General features: G+C 35.0%; 1 protein-coding gene across 3 annotated transcripts in view; it reads left to right on the top strand.

Moving 5' to 3' along the window:
* Positions 1–26350, top strand: part of LOC113495724 (nostrin) — a 69535-nt gene that overhangs the window by 27480 nt on the left and 15705 nt on the right. For 2 of the 3 annotated variants that reach the window (XM_026874628.1, XM_026874627.1), the window contains exon 2: positions 17396–17621. In XM_026874628.1, coding sequence (XP_026730429.1) covers positions 17502–17621 — 120 coding nt within the window. In that variant the 5' untranslated portion in view covers positions 17396–17501. Of the gene's footprint in view, positions 1–17092; positions 17186–17395; positions 17622–26350 lie in introns of those variants that run through there. The other variant, XM_026874629.1, reaches the window with a different exon arrangement.

Below are 26350 nucleotides of genomic sequence, written 5' to 3'. Positions count from 1 at the left end.
ATCTGATTTTAAGTTTAAAGTTTCACATCATATCAGTTGGACTGTTGCAAGTCTGTTTTCATATGCTGACGTAAACGAATAGCTCATTAAAAGAATTCTAAGAAATGAGAAACAGAGAGGGTTGTTACAACATATTTTATTGCAAATATAAATAAAAATGTTTTGTATAATTACAGTAAAAAGACTCATATTCTGCTGTGTTTAGCTAAATTTGATATTTTGCTAATGTTAATATCCGTTTAGCGATATTATTTCAATACCTTCGTATTGTCAATAATGTTGATAGACTTGCTTTGTACTGTTATCAAATACTACCCTTTATTTAGCAACTAGTATATGGTGTTTTGAACTGACAGGTCAAAATCACGGGATTTGTCAAAACTGAATATTGTTTGAGTACATTTAAAGTATTTTAATTCGATTTGCAAACTAATACGACGCAAGATGCAACGTTATTAGAAATTGAAAAGATTATATCTATGAAAAAGCTACATTGGTATAGCACTTTAAAAAAATAACCATATTGTGATAATTAAATAAATAAATAATAAATAAAATGGTTTCGAAAAGTACTTTAGAAGCGTTTTGAAGTCAGTTTCGGCAGCAGGAAGCACTGGCTTTAATTTAAAAAAAAGAAAAACAAATTAAACAGCATTTGTTGTAACTCCGTCATGTCGAATACATTAAAGTAGAATAATTACATGTCAAACATCACACAACAATGTTTTCTGTTTATCAAACGAATGCAAACACTAATAAAAACGTGTTTCATACATTTTATACATGCTTATTAGCTGGTACTTATAATGTTTAAAAACAATTGCTCGACGGCTCGTGCTATTGTTTATATTTTTGACATTTGTTTGAGTACAACTTTACCGTGTTATTAATAAGATTTAACAATATTATGGCTTGTGGCCGAAGTCAAAATAGAAGCTCTTAATGGGCTCACACGTTTGAATAAATATTTACTATATATCTGTGCTTGGTCTACGGCTATACGTATCGTGAAAATCCATTAGGATCTCTTTTTAATTCGGCATTCTCGAGAAAGATCCAATAGGTCCTACTTACAAATAATTTTCATATCGGAATGAACAATGATAGCCATTATTTCAATGTGTTTGAAACAAGTGTCGCGCAAATATTTATAATACTGAGTAAGGCATAAATAAAAACGAATATGATTAACCCACACAAAGTTAATATAGAAAACAAAATAGTACATCTAGTTTATAAAAGAGTTGTAAATTGAACCGTTTCTGTTTACAATCATTTGGGAATGAGTACGTAAGGATATAGGACGCATGATGCGACATTGACGCCCAGAACTAAAAAAATAAAATAAAAAGTATAAATCTTTTTTTTAATTCATCTTGACGCAACGCAGCTTACACGTTTGCCACACATGCTATTTTATTATTGCCTTTCGTCATACAGAATTATACATATTATTTGCATTAAAGTCGCAATGAATTAATTAGCAATCAATAGTAAACCCAAAGTAATTTTTATAACTTCAAACATAAAGTTATTAATATTATTTACGATATTTTATTTATAAATTACCCATAGATACATATTTATCGACTGTCATCAGTAAAAAACACAAATTATAAATACATGTAACCCACGTACAGATTTCAACATGTTTCATTTATAAACCTTAAATTGATTGATTAATGGAATCAATCCAATAAGAAATGTAATGAAAATTGCTTAATAATATGGCAAAGTGTTCGCTCTGATGCTGATAAAATTCATGTAAGTAGCCAAAAATGTAACTGCTAGCAACCAAAAGCCGACAATAATATACAAAAATTGTTTACAACTTATTTTTAAATGGTCGTGGGAAAACGTCTATACATCCATATAACACTGGCAATAAAAATGACTCTCTCCGGTTAGATAAGTCTGGCATGACGTCTTCCCGCCGCGGGTGCCCCACGGATGTGACGTCACGCCATTCTAGGGACCACCACCACTACATATAGGAATCATACTGCCGTTGAGAGACGGAGACAGCGCTCCATGCAATGTAGTGCGCTCCCACTCTATCGCAACTGCAATAAAATGAGAGAGAGACTTTAAGATGTAGCGGTAGGCTCTCTGACATTGACACACACTTCACTGCACATGGCCCAACATTTTAAACGTACATCCGGAACATTTTGAATTAATTAGTCGAGCGTTGATTTCGTGTGCTTTATTTTGTTTTGCTTAATTTTTCAAAACGTAATTGTTGCAAATAATGTAAAATTTGTAAGAAAAGTGACAGTGAATCAGCTGTTAACTTTAGCCTTTACCTGCTTTTTGTAATAAATTCATAATTTTTCTTAGATTTTTGTCGTTCCCGCTTTCTGTTTTCAGATAAAACTTTGAATATAACAACAATCTCTGCAGTGTGCAGCTGAACTGGATACAGACGATACGTAACACAATGCGTAAATAGCGACAAGTTATGTAATCCGTCACACTCGAACTGCTTGCAGTGGGACATGACAAATAAATGTACAACATGGGGTATACGTGCGTTATGGGGTATGCTCAGCGTATAGTGACATGGAGTGGTGACTGTGCCGGTAGCGGTCGGTTATGCTCCGCCAAACAGCTTGCGGTATCGGGTCCCGGAGTAGTGAACACTTGGAGTGAACACATATAGCACGGAAACGTCCAAACAGTGTTGGCTTGGCGTACTGATGCCATCCAATCGGGCAGAGAACGTGAAATTCATATAGATCCTCTTTTGGGATGACGATGACAGCTAATCATAATATATGCTAATTGTCATTGACCGTCAACTTTAGAATCCAGTAGATTAATTGAAATGTTGACCATCCATTAGCGTATTGCGCTGTGTCCGCAATAAGTTTTCGTTTAATGAATTCAAATTTCAACGTCTGAACTCATCAATCAATGTTTTATAGTGTTTGCACAATTGCGTTGCAATATAATTTAATTGAATTAAAGATTTCGATTAGGAGTTCTTATGTTTGCGAAACTTTGATTCGATAAAATGTAATTTGACTATTGATTGGGTTTGTATAAAATGCTATAAAGTTGTATGAGAATTTAGATAATAGATCACTAGAATTGTGTTGTTCCTCGATACAACTTCTTACGTTAGCTGTCTAGTTAATCGATATTTTTTATTGAGACAACGAACCGTGTACCTAATAATGATCTCGCAGTTTGTCTCAGCACAAAAACCAGTCTATCGAGTGGTCTATTCTCGAAGCGTTCAGTTTCCCAGCGGCATCCCTTCACGGGAGTGCGGCCGTGACCACCACAGCTTGCCTGACTCGACTAATGACTTACGCCACTTAATACATGCCGATAAACTGGGCCCCAATTCTGCTATTTACAAAGGCCGATAAATGAATGAAAATTGGCTCAAAATTTTTTTGTTTGTATTCTCTTAAGCATTGTTAGTACACAATCAATGAATTTCCAATTATTGTCTTGACAAAATGCTTAAGAGAATAGGAATAATTTTAGATTTAATTCAATTGCCATTTATTCATCGGCCATTGTTAATAGCAGAATCAGGACCCTGCTCACAATCGCAGAACTTACCTAAAAAGTATAACGTCCTTATGTTTCTAAAGAGGTCCATAAACTTTTCGTATTCGATCACGTTTATTTTTAAACGCATCGATTTTGTTTTTATTGTTCCTTAACTCAATCTTCGAGCATGTCCTTAGTGCTGCGAGCTTTTTATAATAGTTTTATTTTCGTGTCATATTGATATAGTATTTAGCTGTGTTGTCGGTGAAACCAGTGTAACGTCACACGGCGCTAATCAGAAAGTCAGGAGTCGAAAAGATCACGATGATATAGTACATGTTTATACGAGTAGGTACGTCAACCTCTTTAGAGTCGAATGGTACAGTTTGAGATAGACATGATGAAAGTTGATAGAATCGGTGCGATCACTTTAATGTGGTATTGTTCCGTCACCAATCTGTGTCGGCTTAGACAGACCACGAGCCACATTTCGTGGAAGAACTCAATGTTTGTAGGTCGAAATTTACAACGAGATTAATTTTTTATGGGTCTTTGTTGGGACAAATTTGAGAGACTTTTTTCTTAACTATAACGACAGATATTCTGATTGGCATGATAATGTGCTGCAATCAATTAGTGATGTGTCTCTACCGTCCTGTGCACGACGCATGCCCGTAACAAACTGCCACTCGGTCAACACAATACTCGGTCTTCCAAGGGTTTTAAGTAGTCTTTTTAGCCTTAAGTGGCGAAATAATTAGTCTCCTTAGAACTGTTTTTGTTGGACTTAATTTACTTGTTTGTAGTAGCCATACTAGATCTGCAAGTTATAAAGTCTTGTGTTTAATTTGTCTTTGTAACATAAAACCCTAGCAAATTTTAAGTTTATGATATTAACTTCCTAGGAGATGCTCATTTACAGTTAAAAAAGCAACCTTCGTACTAAAACATTTACTTTGAAAGTGCGAAACACGTGGGAAACTACCGAACAATGTCCGCAATCAGGCAAGATTACAGCAGATGAATGTAAAAGCAAACTATCTCCAACCACATTACGAAGACCCTTCTTACCTTTAGTTAACGAATTATCTTCATCAAACTTGAGAGGTCTTCCTACATTGGTTATGGCATGCGTTTTTTTAATTGCACTGACAATTGTTTGTTCCATTGTTTTTGGTTAAATTAGTTCTGATCTAACACTAAATGACTGAACGATGTCATTCACTTGTTTTGGAACATTTGTATGGATTATTATCTTGAGTTCGAACAATTGGAAGGACTAATTGTAGACTTTGAATGAAATGAGAAACCTTTGTATCGTCTTCAAGAAAATATAATTGACATTCTGTCCCTCGTAAAAATCGATTTGTATTTAGTAGAAGATCTTTTAGTATAACACTCTTTTACTTAATCATTAAGCTCTGAAAAAGACCTACGGACGAAACCGTTTCGTTTTCATTATAAGAAGTGGTTAGGCGTTTCTTAGAAAGTATATCTAATTCTATAATCCTAGCTGAATATACAAGATTGACAACCGTGATATTAGGTGACAGTTCATACTTATTCAATTTGCAAGGAATCAAATCTCTAAGCTTCTTTATATGGATCGGAGATTTCCGTTCGCCATCGTACATGTAAGTATGTTTGTGACTCTTTCACGCTCAAACGGCTAATTCAATTTTGATTAACATTATAGGAGAGTAAAGCCGCGGGAAAGGGCAAGTTTGGAATATTTTAACCTAAGACATGTCATACCGAGTTCATGTAATATTATAAAACTATAAGTGACTTTCAGTTTCATATTAATTAATTCTAAGGTCTCTTGTCAAATTGACAGTATTGTAATTGAATAGTACACAGTCGTATCAGATTGTACTTATATCACACATATCTGTATGAGTTAATAGTATTTGGGTTATCGAGGATATTTCATTAAAATATCATTTCCTGAAGTTGTTTAAATTGTGCTTTACTCATTTCTTTCCGGTCCAATTTTATTGTGTTCCGCATATTATAATTTATATTTATTTAATTACATTTTAATTAAAATATGTAAAATGATCCTTTTTTGAAGGTTATGTTTCTGGTCAGTTGTTTTGCTTTAGTGTTTTGCATCGGTGAAACAGAATCTAAGTGATTGATGTTTAAGAATATAATCATAATACCTAGACATCTAATAAGTCCAAGGAACTCTTAATCGAGCCTCGCCTGCTCAGAATTCCGTTTCGTTTCGGCTAGGCCACTTAAACATCGATTAACATCTACTTAGAATCGATCTCCTTCGATATTTATCCGGTGTAGAAACTTGTTACTAGTTGTAACACATGCCAATAACATAGTTAAATTATCAGGGATACCAATCGCCATGTCAAATTTAATTTTATAATTCAAGGCTCCCCATTTAATTCGAGTGCATTCACAACGTGACCATCAAACGGTTTTCGAAGCGTTACAAAATACGATCGATTGCGTGTTCATCGATAAACCGAAGAAAGTGGACTCACTGTTAACGATGACAAAATATCTACATATATTTTTACTACCGTACTGACACCTTTGCCTATACGAATGACGTGAATAATTCATGACGGCTCATTTACATGATTATCAAATAAAGAATGCCTAAGTTCTACCGGTTCGATGACTTATCGTTTGTCAACTATCTGCGGCCGATCAATCATGTGGTGAGATGACGTCGGGTGACGTCACCCCGGTCACCGGCACTCAGTGAAAGTCGCCAAATCGGTGCTATAGAGGCATCAATCTGCAACACTTTCGTCGCAGTAAATCGATTGTCATTCGGCGGCCGATCCTCGCGACCGATTTCCCTCGACTAGAACTACCAGCCTACGAAGGTCTATTATGCCATTATCACTCTTGCATTTAAAGGGTCTGCATTCGATGGTCGCGTGCGGTATTTTTACATGTTACGGATACGTTACGTGCCGACGTTTTATAGGAAGGAAGTAGCTAAGTTTAAATTGTTAAGTGTTTTAATTATTTTTGCCGAAGGTTGTTCACAAATTGCGTTTATTCCAAGCATTACAATGTTTATTGTTATACGCCAACATTTAAACTGATTAATGAATTAGTCAGTATATTATAATAAACATTTAAAGAATGTACCAAACAAACGTAACAAAGAAGTGTATTTATCGATAAAATCAAACGCTTTTTCCTTCACTGACATAACGTTAGTAGTACAAATTACAAAGACTTGTGTTTTTCATTAAAAACACAGATAAAAGTACTTTTGGATGTCGGCCAAAACACAACAGTTACACAGTGGGCAAAAATGTACAGGCGTCTCTAATGTTCATATGAACTTTACCTTCTTGCATTACTTATATTGTACGTTGCTCAACGTTTCCAATTTAGCCATTCAATTAATTTCGCCATAAGGTTAATATTGTCTGTCGGTAGGTCGGTACTAACTCACATCATTTCGTACAATTGATGTCTCGCAATAATCTCTCAAATAACTTTGAGAACCACTCGCATTAACGAGTATTGTTACCACGTACTCAAATATGATTATGTGCATTTTTTACAAAGTTGTAATACAGTAATTGGGTTGACTTTAGAAACGGGCTGCACGAATTACTGGGTGTTTTTGGTTTTAATAGATCGGCAATGATGCCCCGAGTTATAATATAAAGTGTTTTTGTGCGGAAATGTGTAGTTTTTGAGAAATCTTAATTTAAAGTTTTGAGGTTAATTCTCAAAAATGAAACAGAAAATTTTATAATGTATGGCAAAAACTAGTGTTTTCTCACTCTAACCGTCATATTGAAGTGTCACTCAACTGTCAAAGAGTGTAATTACATTCCAATAGTTCATTTAGTTCATTCGCTTTTCGTTCGCGATTGTTTATGTTCCGTGTTTTCGTATTGTGATTTTTCTAAATTGTTATGATGATTATCATATAAATCGAAATTTATGTAAAATGTTGAAATGTATAAAACTAAATCTAGAACCATCATCATAGTTAACACCCCGACTCGGAGCACCCCGACATGGACAGGTTAGGTTAGAAGTGGTTGGCGGGGTCATTGAGCGAGCGAAGCGAGCGAATAGACCCCGCCAACCACTTCGTGGTTATTTATTTTAAAAACCACCCAGAAGTAGGAGCCCCGCGAAGCGGGGCTCCGTCGACCGAGCCGATAACACCGTTTTGACACTCCTAACCTCAAAACTAAATTTCAAAAAATATACGTTTCCGCATCTTTTCCCTTTAGGGGGTATATCCTGGGCACCATCCCTCCCCCCTCCCCCCATCCCCACACTCCTATGAATGCAGCCGATTACTAAAGAATACCCCAGTAATTACTATCGCGGTATCAAGATTGCCAATCTTTGCTTTGTAGAATCGAAACAAAAAGTTGATAATGTCCAAGATTTAGCTTACGACACCAGCATGACACTGCTAGTGACACCGTTATCTCAATCTGTGTCTTATTTGTGGGCTTATTGAGTTGTTATTTGCGTATCAAGTAGCTGTTTTAGTTGTGATATGAAAAAGTGTGTATTTATTGACATGTCTTCAATATTAGTGTATTGCGTGCTACGTTACCTACATTCTCGATCTAGACTCACCTACTTAGCTTAATTCACTAACATTTACACAGATGCGCGGTTCTCTGCCCTCTTTAGATCATACTCTGTTCAAATTATAACACGTTGTTACACAGCAGCTGACGAAAGGCCAGTGTAGTAACTGGACTAATTTGTGGCTGCGTTTTGACCAGCTAATGTAAGATGTACTTACCACGACTTCTAAATTACTAATTATTATTCTAGACGGTTCTAGAGTTTGTCCTGGTCACTGTTGTATCTGCTTTCTGATGCGACTTTAAAATCATTGCCTGTTAGTATAAGATACTATATTTATTTTCGCCATACTTATATCACTTTCACTCTATGTCATCTCAATACTAAAATGGAATTTTTAAATAAATCTGTCGCTTCTTTATACCGAAAACATAATAATATGTAACGTAACAGGATAGCGCTTATGCAAAACGATTTCATGCTTTAGCATCAAGCCATAATAATTGACGCTATTTTAAAATCAATTTCACGATTTTATTCAAAATTTGGTACCTATACAATAAAATAATGCGCACAGTTGAAAGTCAAGAAATCTATCACATACATTCCCTGGATTCTCATTATTAGTTTAGTCATAGCCGTTACTTCTTCACAATTTAATAACCGGACTATTTTTTACAATTGGCAACACTTCTTTACAGCTAGCTATAACCTCCATGCACTTGAGAGAAACGGCTGTCAAAGGTTATCAAACCCAAAATAGAATTAAGACAAGTCTGTCTGAAACCAATAATTATTATCTTGCGTTCATATGACACTCATATTCTTCGAAGCTTCAAAATGTAGAGCACCTAGCTGGTGACCCGGTGGCATGCTGACTAAGCGACATTTTTTGCGTGTCTGCGTGACTGCGAACGCTCTCACAGTTTGTCTTATTATATCTAGATTAAGAATAGACTGAACGCGTTCTGTATAAACGTGGCTCAGATTAAGAGTTCTATTGTTTTAGCTGAAGATAATAAACCGGTTTCATATCTTAAGATGTTTTTGTCTGTTGTAGGATGTTTCAATATGTTTTTTTTTACATAAATATGTGATATTTATATTCATGTGGGTAGGTATGGTGGGGTTTTAGAATAACTGCTACTATCAGCCTATGATTTATCAACAACAAGACAGAAAATGTCATTAAAAAAACCACAAGACTATGAAAAAAAAAGTTAGATACTTTAAGGACATTTTAAATTGAAAATTTGCTGACATTACTATTTATACCTCTTTATTTTCACGGGATAACTTTATTAGAAGGGACCTTTCTAAAGGTGTGCACGGGGACACAGGTCCAACATGCAGAGGCCTTACTGCGCACTTATCAATGGAAACAAATGAGTAAAGGCTTAAATAAATGAGGTTAGAAAATAGTCACATAGCTAGGGTTAACAGTAACAACATATGAACAAGGTATTATAGATGGTGAAAAAATGCTTGACACTCAAAATTTGAACTTCGACTCGCTTACTTCACATCAATTTTAGACTTCGTTGTTTGGTTTTAAATATTTTACTTTCATACCATTTTTGACGCGTAAATTGTTTTATGTAACCTAATAATGCGTACAAATAAACAAGTGTGATTCAATTTAGAATCATATGTAAGTCGATGTTGCAAGTTGAAACAAGCGATTGCAAATTGCAATATAGCACCCGTAATGACTGGTTGTTAGATAGTCGATCGCCTACGAACGCTGTTCACAGTGGGCACCTCTAGGTAATCCATTTCGCCTAAGCATTCACAATTTGCGCGGGAAGTAGGTTTAACACTATCAATTTAATCGATCAATAGTCTCCGTCAGTTGTTTCCAAAAAGGAGGAGAGTTCTCAATTCAAAGGTATATTTTAAGAATAGAATTTTATTTGTTTAAACATAGGTAACATTTATATAAAAACTCTTAATAAGTAAAAAAGTCTCACTATGTTTCGGCTCACTTGGCATACAAATATTTTATGTTTCTTACTCCAGGACTAAATGAATGACTATATTTTGTATTTATTTTTCATGGTACGCGAAATAGCTGTCTTATGATTCAGTAGTTTTTGTTTGAAGTCGTTTGTGTTTTTTTGTTAATAAATATCAGAATTGATATTTTACCTCAAATAAAAAAATAACTACAATTTTACGAATATTGTTCGATAAATAATGTAAAAAAATGCCAAACATTGTTCATTTCTAACTAAAACAGATACTCCTATCTCTCTCTTAAACTTGCTTTAAAACAAACTCCATACCCATAACGCTTTAGAAATTTAAACTAATTAAATTTATTGCGTCGGTAAAAACTATATCTATCCAACTCAACTAAAAATCGACTCATTATTTAACCGCGCATTTGTAAATAAAACATCTCAATCGATAAGGTTACGCAATAGCTATTAAAATTACAATAAATACTATTTCATGTCATTTACATCACATCAATAAATTGCAAATCGATACAAAAAATCGATTGACAGCTTCAAAGACCGCTAGTTAGTTTAATAATTGTACGAAAAAAAACATAGTACTTTGATTAGCTACTAAATACATGTATTTTTCTTTAATAAAAGCGTTTTTTTTATAAGTCATGTTATGATAAGTTTTAATAATTTCTATAATAATATGACATGAATAGGTGACACCTTGATTACCGACTATGCACCTATATCCGACATCTATGCAGGAGAAACCGCTAGCAAAAGCTAGTATAAAATATACTTCTTAATCATCTCTGCACGGATTATAATCTTAGTCGTAAAGTAGTCTTAATTGAATACAGCTACGGTCTAGAAAAAAATCGTAAACGGAGCGTACACAAACATGAGCACTGAACATAAAAAAAAATGCAGGAAAAGTACTGTTATTATTTAATTTAGTATTTATAAAAACACTCTTAACTTTTGAATGAAAAACACCTTTATTTACTTTTTTATCTACAGATAAAAGACCGCGAAATTCTTAAAACAAACAATGGATGCAAACGGTGGCTTGAGTTTTTTTTTACTATCTAATGGCAAAATTGTTACAGTAATGGACACGAATGATTTGATAAAATATGGTTTTAAATACCGCCAACGATGATGAAAGTCAAATTCGATGATTGGATGCTAGTACACACCGGTAAATAGGGCTGTGTCTGCTTTAAATAAAACTTGTTTATATCACACTTGTCTATTTTATGTATCTGTATAAACGTCTTAGTATTCGAATTCAAATGTCAATGCTTAAACAATATATTTGTTTTGTGTAATTAACTTACTAATTATGTTAAGCAAGCATTTTGCACTTAACTCAACAATCTGCAAAGGAAAATCAAGAGAACATCAAGAGATCAGTCATACTGTATTAACAATTATGTTTAAATCGAATTCGCTTTACCAGATAATCGCTTTATCGAAAGAACTTGGAGGTGTGAAGATATTTTGAAGTATGAATAAATCTGATAAGACTAGAAACAGACCCCTACAAGGCTTTGAAAAAGATCTTTTGCAAAAAAAAAACTCTCCACAGTTCTCAATAGAACCATAACATGTCATGTCCAAATGTCAACTCAAAGTACACACTCCAATTGGCACACCAAACAAAACCACTTCTAACTACGGCATAACCTTTATTTACTCGATTTAGGTGTTTGGCAGCCCTACGTGTAGATAAGTAGTGGCTAGTGACGTACGATTGCCAACGGCCCGGCGCGCGGAGCGGTTACATTATGTAACGGCCGCGACCGGCGCTGCGCTGCGAAACTACGGGCAATAGTATCACTTCGCTTTAGGCAATATGTGGTAAGCAGATATCGGGGAATATGTCAAGATACTACGTCGATAGTGTTGCTTGCTCAATTCTAATCAGCTTTTGTTTCATTCCTAACCTTACTCCCTGTGAGGTTAGTTGCTGCGGTAAAAAAAGTTCTTGCATTCTTATCCGATTTATCTGGCTGTCTAGTAAATAGACTACAGCCTAATTGATTCGATGACAATTATTCCCATATAAATTGGTTGTTTGTTAGTCTCTGGTTCTATATTCTTCTCCTAGACTGTGTTTCATCTTTTCTATATGTACATGTTAAGTCTTTGCAGATACGTTTACTTGTGTTATTTATTTTCCTATTTTCTACATTATTTACATTCAAATCTTTGACTTCCATTTCCACTTTCGATTGCATCAGTATTCTATCAGACTGCAGCATCCCACATAACCCACCTCTTATGAGGCGAAGGTAAAAGTATTGATAAGATTCATTTGGCCGTGACATTATTAGAGGCCTTTGCATGAACAACACTTGTTGTAGTGTCTTGTACACCTGTACTTTGAATACCACAATGAGAGAACACGACAATGATGAAGCGATTATGACCAAAACAGAATAGCAACAGTTTTTTTTGGAACCGCTGTTTTGGTAGTATTGCACCTGAAAATAGAAATGAAATTAACTTATAAGTAACATTGGAAATTGCATCAAAATAATTGCAAAATATTTGACCATAATTGATATTTTTCAATGGAGGACGCCTCAATCCCTAATTTTCAAAATTCATTACAAAAAGATAGATAGAAATCATTGGATTAGTACGTATTAGCCCTAAGTTATAATGGACTTATGCCTTCAATAAAAAATCTGGAAGTAACGTTTTTCTTTCTATATTAAGAAATGAAATGTTAATTAAAACCTTGACACGCAATATGTTTATCCAGCCATTTTCAACAGTATTATAATATGTATCAAATATTAATCAGAGCAGAAATGATCTCGGGTTGCGTAAGTTCCTTGTTTTATATCGCAAAAGTAAAAAAAATGTAATAAAAAGGGTACGCTTAATTATTTTAATGTGGTGTTAATACGAACAAAGCCATTACGTCTTATTAACAGAAGTATTACCTCATTCAGAGAAGGAACATCTCCAAATAATGATGACGTAGAAAAACGACCAATGAAATTGCTAGTTTATTCGAAACATACTACAGATAATATATTTATTCGTTTGTGATTATACCAATAAGAAGTGAAAACAGATCATAAGAAGGAACGGACAATTGATCGCCTTTAAAATGCTTTTCATCTTGAGAGTCGGCCATTTCTCCATCCAAGTTTCCTTCTTTTATTTTCTTTCCACAGATAAAATCACATCCCTAACCATCCCATATTACGTTCAACCCAGCACCCCACAGAATACCGTTCATTGAACCTCTAGAGCATTCCTACTTCTAATGTTTTAACCAAATTGTTTCATAAATCACCTTCAAACCATTGGTCATTTCCGTAAAGTATGAAAAGCTACACAATGTGCTCATCCAGTGGAAAGCCACTAACTATTAACAAAACGTTATTGTTTCCAGGTCTTTGTGTGTTCCGTGATGCGTTCCAAACTGCAGAATAACTAGACATTTTATTCCATCTGCGAGTAGGGTTGTTCTTTAATGTATTACGATAACGATACGATCAATGAATTATCCACGATAAAATTGCGCGAGAGATGATTTTAAAGATAGCGGCAGAAGCATAGTTTTGAGAGTCAATAAGCAATTAATAGGCTCTCAAGTGCGAGGGTTGTGTACAAGTAGGCACAACAGCCGATTTATGATCTCTGGAATCGTTGCTTTCCTTCGATTTTTATTTTCATTACTTTTATAGCCGCATCCGCCTAGCTGTCACGGATGACGTTAGATAGCCTGTTGACAGACAAGCGAACAAACAGCGAAATCTCTGAATTGGCATGTGACTGTGAGCCCAGTGAGCCCATGACGATGGTTCATTTAAAGAGATCAAAGTATTATCAAATCAAAGAGAACGGAACCCAAAAACAATAGCTTTATATTCAAGTCATTGGAAAATTTTGTAATGACATTTAAGTAAAAATAAAAATAAATATTTTATGTCCACATAACATTAATATATTATACTTAGTAACAAATACATTAATGTGCATCGTAAAATATTAATTTATAGCTAGTGATAAGGTTACGGCCGAATACAGAAACTTATTCTGTCTCTTTTATATCAAAGTGAAAAGAAGTGACAGATAGATGTTTAAGAGTACCTTAAATATATGTTCTATGAGTCTTATTTTGATTGCAGAACAACAACATTTGTTCTTTTGTATTCATTTAGCATCATTTCGACTAATTTTGACAGGATTTATCGATATTTTAACCATCGACACTTGCCCAGCCCTAGCTTCTTAACATTTTTCTATGATTCGGCGTTTCGCCGCCATAATTAGGGTCAGGGGTACTTTCGTGCCTAACTCTAAGCATTATGATGTAACTGTGTTGTTTTCTTTTACGCGCGTATCTAAAGAGGAAACAGTGTGCCAAATAAACGACTCATATTTTTTTTTACTTGTATTTACTTTTTCCTTGAGTTGAAATAATGTTAAGTATACAATAAATATTCGCTTACTACTTAGAATAAGTTTTATATGATTGAACATGGTATAGATATTTAAACTCAGAAGCTAATTAACTGATGTGATAGGTTATTCAACTGATTTTTTTTGCTTTATGTCATTGTATCTTATATTCCAAACAATTGTTTTTTATATATATTTTTGTGCTTGTTTTTTATTTTGTGCTTATTGGGATAATTTAAATTGATCTTTAATTTTAGGTCTTAAAACATTATCGGTGTCAAGCTCAGATTTAAATGCAATCTACAGTACAGAGAAATCTGCCTATCAATTTTAATCTCGCCTTAAATCTTAAAATCTATAATTAAAATAAGCGATTAACGATTACATCCTCCACTCTGATAATATTCGACCTTCATTTGACGATAGATGTGTTTTATAACGTAACTGAACATCTGGGGCCTGCCTCCACTTCATAAAGTACAACTGTCAGATGTCAAAGGGAGATGCCGATATACATTGCATAGAGCGCCATCCCGCTTTGACAAATATAACAGAACGAGATAAAGACGTGTTAGCATTGAGTAGAACCTAATACAGATGGTATTAGGTACTAATTTATCATTATGAGGTCGTACATGTCCGTTGGAGTTACGAAAAGACGTATAACCTGTTTCCTTTGCTTACGTAGAGCTGAATCGAGTAATTTGATCAAATACGATCGAGTTGTTTTTGTAATCGTACTTCTCTTTAGCACTTTTTATTATAGTAAAGTTTATGTGTTGAGTTTCCGCTGACTTTATGGTTATATTACGTATTACATAAAATAATATGATACGAAATACGATGCTTCGTAACTTTACGGATAAATAATGAAAAATAACAAGAATAGGTCGAAACTTTTTGGTCTGTCATTATAGAGTTTTAGTCAATAATACAAAGTTCAATCACAACCCTTACCTTGTTTGCGACTTCGTCGACGTGTTCTAGATGATGAATAGTGCTGTTAAATGATGTGCAAACATAATGAAACTAAATACGGCGGTAAGAACACACGCGTCGTGCACTCGAACGCTATTTTTACGTTTCTAGTAATCGAGCGATAATGACCTTTACGCGTAACTCTTACTGATTACTTTCGCGTGCACGAAAAGTACATTACTATTTCGTTCTTGCCTTGAATCAATTTGCGTTATTCTTAAGATATAATTTTTTAGAAAGCGTAGAAAAAATTCTACGAATATATGAAATTCGTTGCTCACGATGATAATTATTACGCATGAATAGATTGCGTAAGACAGACAATTAACAATCATTGCATTATAATTAATTTTGGATGCTTACACGTGAATCTTAGTAAAAGTGTGAAATAGCCTTATCATAACAAATGTTTGTTGAAGCTATCTGCTAACTATTGTCTGTCTTTACATAAGATAATGACGTAAAGTACTATATTAGGGTTTTCACGTTTATTTCCCGGAATCTTTTATTATCATAAGTTTGAGTCAACAGACCTATTGGTCATTCGTGGCTGCTCAATATCCATTAAAGCTAATGTGCTATGATCACATATGCAGTGCAGACGGTACTTCTTAAAAAAATGTTCTCAAAACACTCGAACGTTTAGCATTATGCCTGTAATTATCAAGAATTAAAGTTCTTAGTTAAAAACATTTTTTTCTCCAATCTATGAATACAAGGTCTTAAATGTGGTAAAAGCTCTTAAAATATCCTTTGCCAAGCTATTAAATACATGAGATACAGCCTACTGACGGACTTTACACTGTTTTCAGTAACGGTTGTTAGTTTTGCAGCTAATGTGTAATTGCGTAATTAAGATTTCATATTACTTAACATGAACAATAATAACAAACGCAATTGAAGTAGGTGTATATAATATATTGGCTGTTATTCATCGGCTGTTAATTCTTTTCGAGTCAATTCTTACCGAATTTGAGTTAGTAAATTGCAAGTTTTATATTTTAGCTTTATAAAGCTTATATTGAAGTATACTGTCTCTTTAAGAGACAGCTAAACCGCGAAGAAAAAATACAAGTTTAAATTTATTTTAAAATAGAATTATTACAAAAAAAAATGTTTAAAAGAAATATCTAAGTTCTAGAAAAACGACTATTAAAATCACCATTGAATAAACCATTTTCCTTGTAAAATGTACCTGACAGACTATATCCGTCTCTGTCCTTCTTACCTTAGTGTAATTAGCTGTGTGACGTCACTCATTGATAACTAATTATTCAATTAGTGTAATAGGTAGAGCCGGACTTCGCGGCTCTGGTCTCAAAATGATTTGCAAAAAATTAAACCTTGTCTGAGATCTTAAATTAAAAAATAAGTGTATCCTTTGAATATTTATTGATATTTGTGAGAACTGGTTTATGCATTTGTTTTACATACAAGAAAATAAACTTCAAAAACTATATATGCTTAACCTTAAAGAACCAAACACATTTACGAAAACCAAATTCCTCAGATTTAAAATGAAACACGCAAAAGAAATCTTTAACTCTCCTCTCAGCATAGTTCACGAATAAATGCTCATAATTATAGGAAACGGTGAGTAACGAATGTGTTACGCATCTACATAGGAAGTGAATCACAAGACTTCGTAACTGCCTTGACAGTAGTGTTAACTTCACGTGTATTTTTAATAACACTAATACACTGTAGTAGTGTAGTAGTGTTCTATCGTAATACCTGTTGCTAAATAATACAAACACCGACGCTCGAAAGTAATTTCCGTTTTTTTTCTACCGTTGATGTACTTAGCAATTAGGGCAATTTTAATTATAATTTTTGTCTGTGTGTAATCACCGTTAATGTTAACGTCATTACCAGATAAGACATTTTAGTAAAAGTCTCTTCTTTGATCGCAGTCTTTGAACGCGTTCGTGTCTGTTCAATTGTTTTCAAAGTTTTGATCGTGGGTGTCGTTGTTCCAGGACGTTTAGTGCCATTGGCCGGGATAGTAAGGAGTCGAGTGCATCCGCCAGTAAGGAGGCGAGTGTTAGTGATGCTGCCTCAAAGGACGAAGAGACAGAGGCGACCATGAACCGGGAGAACGTCTCCAACAAGATCGCTGCCGGCATGGACCGGTGGCAGAACACGCTTGAAGAGATGATCAACCTTAGGGGGTCGAACAACCAAGTCTTTAAGGACTACTATTGGGTGAGTACAACCCTTACTACATTTTTTTTACGTGAAAATTTTAGGAGTAGCCCTTCCTGGCATTGCCAACGTTAGTGACTTTGTTGAAAGCTAAGTCCAACTGCATTTAGATTGGATTGCGTACGGTTATTTGAAAAAGAGGGTAATAATACTTTAAGATTTATGAGTGCCTTTGATATCCAATACTATTAAGACCTCTATATCTCAGTATTCGTTACTCCTGAATCCTGATAATAGGAATGAGGAATCAGCTTCCCCACCCCTCCCTCAGCGTTCTTCCTTTAGACTTTCCACTGCATTATTATCTACCCTTGAGAGGTTTGAACAAACATTCTCTACAAATATTCACTTAGCAAATGACGTATTAAATACACAAAATTATCGTTCTCTTAAATGGCGACCTTGAGATAAAAGTTGCGAACACGGCGGAGATTTGTTATCATCAAACTGCTAATGAACATATTATGTTGCATTGTGTATCTTATTCATATCCATCATCTTGTGGCATATTCTCGTCAGTTACTTTATTTGGCAGGAAAAAAGGTTTTTTTTCACCACTCAGGATAGAAAGAAGCAATAATTTTTTGATATCTAATAGTGGTTTTTCTTAGGATGCAGGCATAGTAATAATTAAAACATGACTTTAAAAAAAATTACACGCACATAAGTACTCGATCGACAGCAGTAATTTCTTTTAGTCAGACAGTTCAAACGCGGTCTACTTTTGGGTGTATGTTAATCCCAAATGGTATAAAAAATATATCCTCAATAAACTCCGTCATTACTAGTAGAGTATTATTTGTTATATAAGTCACTAGAAGTAACTCAACTATAATATCTGATAGCAAGTAACAGTACTGTACACATACTCATTTCCGTAAAACAACATATCCAATCAAATAACACAGTTTCGACCACTACTTTTCTCGAATACGTAACCAAACGAATATAGTACATGTCAAAACGTATGGTATTATCTAATTAGTGTAATAACGTGGACGTAACGCCGTGCAATCGTTTACCAGGCGGGACCAGTAACTGCACAGTACACGATCGGACTCGATAGACCATGAAGTAGATCACCTGGTGACTGATAGCAGAGCGGTGAAGAAAAGAGGAGGTACTTGACAGAGAACCAAAAGTAGATTGTCTGGCGCCTGTTGTCACGACGGCCGAACAGAAAAGAGAACCCACGGGTTTGACTAGTCATGGATCAACGCACTTTTATGCTTATTTGCAGTCCACTACAAATTGAAAGAGAGAAAAATTGTAGTCTCCTTCAAGCATCTCACCATATTCTGAAAACAATGCTTACCAAAAACTATATCTATCGCGTTGGTCTTTTTGGGCCCATCGGCTTGAAAATTCCGATGTCGAAGCATGAATGACCAGGTCCTAAGCGGAAGACCCTAGTAACTGTTTCACGGAATTGAATCTTATATGACGCAGATAACAATAGTAACTACACGCAAATAAGAATCAGTGAAGAAAATGATAAAATTCCACGCATTGTCTTTCGTTTTCATAGCGTCTTTCCCGTATAATCGAAATGGAAAGTAGGCATTGTTAGACTAACCGCGACCTCAGACTAGTGCTATAACAATGTTACTTTTATACAACGACTCCGTACTCTATACATTTAGTGTTCTGAGTGTAAGTCAACATAAGTTCATGAAAAGAGCCTTCATCGGGAACTACAACACCATCCAAAATCGTGTAGTGAACAGGCAAGGGTTATGACATTTGAGTAGAAAACATCTAGCCCGAAAAAATGCCAGACCTCGAAGCAAAAATAACTAACGGACCAGTTCCGCACATTTTTAATTTCTATCGAGATCTGGCATTCATCATAGCCTTATTCCATTTTCGTGATCATAAATTCCAATTAATGTCCCATTATCCTGACAACCGGAGCACCATCTAAATTGTCAAAACTAATACACGACGAAAAAGTCCGAGCGTATGCTTGTACCAGTTGAATCGCTTGTAAACCAAAGGGAAGCCATACACACGCATATTATGGATCATGTAAACATGATTTGAACATGTGCGTCTTAGGCACTGCGCAAACGTAGACTCTTTATGTTGCTGGCGCTCGACACGGTCACCCCATGCTGCTACTGGTCACTGGTAACCATATTACGTGTTCATCAACTCCAACCAAGTTATCAGTAGAAAACACTTATTGATCGTCAGGTTTTGGTGCAGTGGACACAAGCGGACTAAAAACAATATGTATGTGCCGGGAGTGGACTATTACTATTGCATCCGCCAACTATGTGCAAGAGTCAGGTTTAGAAGATACGTCTTACAGCTTACGTACGAACTGTGGAATGAGCTCCCGGAGTGGTTTTCCAGAGCCACAACAATATGGGGTTCTTCAAGGAGCATTAGACAATTAATTCAGGGTCGAGTATGACGGTGTTTCACACGTCTCTAGACCATGGGAGCCGCGTTAAAACATTAAGTCTGCTAGTCCGCCATCCGTGTAACCAATATAAAATACTGATTCTATGGAATCGAAATTATCGGTATAGTAGCTTGTATCTAACACAAGACACTAAAGTGTCCAAGTCTGCGTTCTGCCTACGAGTACTTTTGAAGCCGCATCCTCTTCACACGCAGCCTTGTGATCGCATGCAGTTAAAAAACTGACCATTAACATTACCTTGGCAAGCATATCATTGTTTTGCAGTTACAACACGATGCTTAGCTGATTTTACGACTACATTAAATGGTGATATTAATGCGATTTTGTATGTAATGTTTATTACATGTACATGGACCTTTAAGAGTCCTTTGAAATCATACTTTTTTCTATTGACCTCTGTTTAACACCTTATCGTAATTTCAACCTTCAGTTCTCCCATACGTCAATTCTCCTAAAGTAGACTATAAAATGGTTTCAACATTCTTCTATCAGTTCAACTGTAACGTTTCCTATGATAAAAACGAAGCCTCCAAAACGCAAAGGAACTTCCGTATTTCGTAAATATGTTAATTACACACCACTTAGTTCCATTGTTGTTTCCATTTTCTGTCGCTGCTTATAAACCATGTAAAACTTTCTTACGTAAAATTTACAAGCGATTATTTCAACTGGAGCGAAATAAATCAAGCACAGCTGTCCTCATTTTGTCATTGCAACCATTGGATAACAGTTTATTGGAACTATATAGCAAGTAATAACTCAGTTTAACTTTAGACAAAGACAATTACGTGTATTTATTATTATCTCCCTCAACTTGCTTGTTTGCGTGCTGACATTCGTGAGGGTGGGACGGTTTGTGTATGTTCAGTTTTCATGATCTATCATAATTACTTTACTTATACATTAGAAAATGTTTATTACTTTTAAAGAATATATCGGGTCTTCTTATATTTGCCGTGTTCTTAAAATTCGTAATTCATTCTACTGCTACACGTCATCGCGTTATTCACTCCTTTCATTCGAAAATCATCGTATACACTGACAGTTCATGCTAATATTGAAGCATCTTAGCCTGTTTTAGGTTTTTCGCAGTTACTTACTAGAGTCTTTCAGGGTAGTAGTGCTTCTCAGGGTAGTCAGATAGGAAATGTCGACTCCAGCGTTCTCAAAAAAATAGGACATGTAAAAGTGATGATATATCCTACTTACAGAATAAATGATTTCATTTCCTACTCTTCATCCCGACCATTTTCTGGACTCCATACAAAACCTACGTAACAATAGTAAGAACAATGGAAAATAATTAAAACTGTCATTATTCTTGAGGTTTTGCGGCCACAATTCGATTTGAGTGAAAGTGAAATCACTCGTAATAATTGGGGTACTGTAAGAAGTTATATTTCTTACTTGAATGTTAGAAAAACCAGTGAAAGTGGCTACCACCATGGTATTAGTCCAGTTTTGAGATGGCCCTGTTATTATAAGAGTATTATTTAATTAACTGTAGTTTAAACTAATTATTCGAATAGAAAAATATTGCTGCTCAAGTTTTTATTTAGGTAAGTCATCTTAGCAGGATTGGTCTTGAGGCTCTAAGATTGTACCATGTGACGTTTCATAGTTACATGTAATAAGTGTCTAGGGTCTTGATCTCTAGGCTTAGTCAGTTAGAATCTGCCTCTTCTCTGCCTCCCCGCTTCCTCCTGCTGATCGGTGGTGTTCATGAGAATAGTCTCGGCTAACCAAAAAGGGTCCTAAAGCGTGCACAAACCTCGCGCATGAAGTAAAACATGGTGAGGAAATTTACTGCGCCGTATGTAGCCCTAGAATAAATAGATTCCAAAATAAAAATTGATCCAGCTTACCTGTAAGATGGCAAGCATGATTATCAATGCTATTCCTCTCTTTAAAAGTTTGTGCAACTAATGCAGAATATAAGTCTTTTTTTTATTTCTTCATTCTAAACAGTTCAGAAGAGTTTTAAATTCGGAATCGGTCTAGTTTTGCGATTAGTTTTTAAATGCACTTGTTACGAAATCAAGTGAACAGTGAGAGTGCACAGTGTGATTACAAATAAAAGTTTACATAATATGACATGTTTGAAACAATCTAAAGGTCATGTTGATAACATTTCATTAGTCCGTTACTGACCCCGACCTGTGTTGATCAATAATAAACAAGAAATATATATTTTTTGTTTTGTCTCACTCCTCCGATCGTCTATATAGCCTTGTGCAAAACGTTACTTACATACTTTTTTTTTTAATTGTATTTCGGTTTTTGTGTTGGATTTTAAGTTTGTTTTTATTATTAATTGAGTCCTGACGCGGCCAGAGATAATTATCTATATATAATATATGTATATACTAATATATAAAGCTGAAGAGTTTGTATGTTTGTTTGAACGCGCTAATTTCAGGAACTACAGGTTCAAATTCATCATTCAATAGACCATTAATCGAGGAAGGTTTTAGGCTATATAACATCATGCTGCAACTAATAGGAGCGAAGATACAATGGAAAATGTGGTAAAATCGGGGAAAATATTAATATTCGAGGCCTTTCGTTCAAAAATTCCTAACTTATTATATCTTCTAATCACGCGGACGAAGTTGCGGGCAACAGCTAGTTAGAAATATACAGGAATGCCATGGTTTTTCATTGAATATGCCTAGCTCTTGTTTTTAAAAAAAGGCTTTTTTAATTGTTTAAATAATTTAGACTTAACAAACGAACAAATTCAGAATTCGTTTGGATCGGAGAAGCTAATTAGTATGTACATAACTGTGTACCCATAAACAGCCATGCTTTTTATTTCAAGAACAAAACATCACATGAATGAACCTCATCGCTTTTAATTCGTAATGAAGCATTATTTAGACTATAATTCTCCTAATTCGGGTTTGGTCCGTTTCCATTTCATAATGCGCGCACTTCCCGGGGCGGACGGAAGCGCGTGCGCAGTTCAACATTCAAATCATGCGCACCAACCGTATTGAAACCTACACTCAAACACGAGCACGGCAAAACATACTTTGTTGTGATAGACTTTAGTATCATTTTCGAGTGCAGTGAAAGCCGCCTTGTAAAGAAAGTTATAGTGTGTTTTGTACGTTCGTATAATGCTTGGGTAGGCATAATTTAATCCACCAATGTACACCACAACGGCGCGTGACTTGTGGATAAAGAACTATTTACTCAGGAGTGATGTGAATGCGATAAATGGCGGTGTAAACGCTTTTTCGTTACGACAGATAGAAAATTGTGGAGCATTTGATACGTAACACGTTATGTGGAAAGCTGAATTGTATATGTGAGTACCTATTTTCGGTGCTTACCATGTAACAATGACGAAACATAATACCCAACTGCGTCGAGAGGAAATTTTAGTTTTTGACTTGCTCTAGTGTCGGTTTTAGCTGGTTTATAAATAAAACATTGAGGAAATTGGTATTGATTGATATACATATGACCCGTAAAATCCTTAAAAGATACTCTTGTTATCATGAGGTATTTTGCTGATTTTTTGCCAGGGCGCAAAATACTGAAAAACATAATTGTAATTGTTAAAAAGAGATGCAGTGAACTGGGCTATGTAGATTATGGTAAAAAATATTTTAAAATAAATTTATTCGGTCTAAATTAGTCTTTTACATAACGTGATAAAACCGTCCTCATATGTCTTGTTGAAAGTAAAATTCGTATCAATATTTACATTGTTATCATTGTTCTAAAAATGTAAAAGCTAATCTTGACATGTTAAAGAGTAAAAGTGATAACGTATCGCTATTTCTAAGGTTTGGACACAAGGATAAAGTAACTGACGATTTTAGACTCGCCGTAAAGCTTGAAAAGACATAACAAACGCGTCGTAGACAAATCCCTACGCCCATAAAAACAGCATAAATAATTATATGTGAAAGTTTGCTTAAACTTCTGTAATTAAAAACAAATTTCCGATCGTTAATGAACTGCATTTTACGAAGCAATTACGTTAATTTATCCTAATAATTAATGTAGTACTAATAATACTCAATCTGCTGGCTATTCTACTTTTATTGCTTCTGTTATTTATATTCGCTTAACTCTTACCGAGTTTTACGGAGTAACGAGGAATTGTGTATTAAAGTTGAACGCAGACTAGAGAGGTAGACATGGACCATATTATAATAATAAATCATAATACCATTGAGAATACGACTGATAACCCATGTAATATTTGGAATTCAGTTTCAATCGGACGTCACACGTCACAGGGACTAGCTGAAGCCGCTTAACAACCATGATATTTATTCGAATTAACTGTAAAAACCGGACCGGGTGTTGTGGCGTAAATTGGGAGAGGCCTATGTCCAGCAGTGGACTATGACTGGCTGATTGATTGATTGATTGAACTGTAAAAAGTATGAAGTTCTATGCACACTCTCGCAAAATACCAGCATCGACGCCGCGTCATACGCGACAAACGCGATAACTTCGACGATGGCGGCGCGTGCGATGCGTCCAAGTCTACGTTCACCTTAAGGCACATACTGCGCATAACCATGTATTGATTTCTGTATTACCGCATTAAGTTGCTAATCCATATCATCTTTAGCGATAAGTCATACACGTTGACCTTTGGCATTCGTTAAGTTAATACAATTCCGACAATTGGATGATAAAATATTGGATTACTGGAGATCTGATGGATAATTAAACTTGTAAATATGGTATCTAGCTGAATTCGGTGCACTTAGTCAAAAAGCTGACAGAAGATCGTTTACGAAAAAGTTAGGTAAGAAAGACATCCTGTTTTCGAAAACTTGGGCATGTGTAGTGATCATAACAAGCAAATTCAGTATAAAAGAAAATAATGCTTGTGTCCGTTGGACAATTAAAATGAAATCATGTAAATAGCAAGGAGGATAGCATACAGTTCTAACGACCGGAACTAAGATATGAAGTGATCTGTGTTTAGTCTCAACTAATAAATTTCCATCAAGGAAAACGGAAAGTAGCCATACTTAACTCACCTTATCTTTCCGCGAAAGTTGCAATAAATAGAGGGAAATACACTCTGGTAATGTGCTAGCAATTACTTATGATTACCACTATATTGCTGTCATTTTATGACGGATCAATTTTCAATGCACATCGCTTATAATTTAATATTTATTATCATTAGTCTTTGAATGTGGATTCAAAGGTTATAATAAATATAATTAGATGTCCGCTCTTGGTTCATCACCTCAGAACCTTGTCTGCAAGAACCCGTCTGCTACTTAAGATGTTCTGAACATTAAAGACTCAATATAAACTGTATTCAGAACTAAAATTGCCATTAAGTATCATACTCCTTCTGGTTATACCCTTTGTTTTGGTCAGGCGGTAGAAACGTCATAGACACTCCTCTTCACCTCCTTGGGCGAGGAAGCCGGTAGTGTCAGACTCTGTGCACTCAGAAACCTTTGTATGTTTAACCTAAACAAGAGCAATTGATCTGTGTTTGTCCTCGACAAATCTTACATGAAAAGTATCAATAATTCAATACTAAATGAAGTATTGAATTACTAAATAAAATCGCAAATGATTGCCGATGAAACAGACTAATTAAAAAGAGTTAAAAATAAAACGTACTTCGAGAATAAAACAACAAACTGCTTGAGGATTTCGTCGGTAATTATAACCGCGCGTGGAGGTTACTATTAATAAACCTGGAGTTTCATACGTAGTGCCAAAGTGCTTGTTCGATAAACCCTTGTTATATTGTAAAGTCAATTCTCAGATTTAAATGATAACATTATACTATTGGTGAAATCTGTAACACAGAATTTCATTTCTACTGACGATGGAAAATTAATTCTGTTATGGAAAAATGTTTTACTAATATCATGATTATTAAGTATAAATTTATTAGTTCATAATAAAACTAAAAGTACCACAAGTTTCAAGGGCCACCACCAATCCATCGTAAAGAAACATTATTGCGCACGTGCAAAAGAGACGCCATTATACTCTTTGTAATGCGCTATCCCGCTCCACATACGAAATGTAACCTACATTACTCAATTTCGAGTAAATTGGTAAAAAGTTAAGTTTTACTTGACCTAGACATTGAAAACTGAAGTTCATATCAATTAGCGCACACGTTATAGGCTATTAATTGATCGAAACACACCGTCTAGTGCTGATAGCTCTAATTAGAGGCAACTTCCCTGAAATAGTGTAATCTATTCTAATAAATAAATACGGAAGTGTTTCGTTGTTTTTTAGACATTTTGCTCTTTCCTTTGCTACTGTTGTTTTCAAATATACG

The sequence above is a fragment of the Trichoplusia ni genome, chromosome 7 (genome assembly GCF_003590095.1).
Source record: "Trichoplusia ni isolate ovarian cell line Hi5 chromosome 7, tn1, whole genome shotgun sequence".
Classification (NCBI taxonomy): Eukaryota; Metazoa; Arthropoda; class Insecta; order Lepidoptera; family Noctuidae; genus Trichoplusia; species Trichoplusia ni.
The sequence above is the reverse complement of the archived record's forward strand: the minus strand, read 5'-3'. Positions and strand labels throughout refer to the sequence as shown.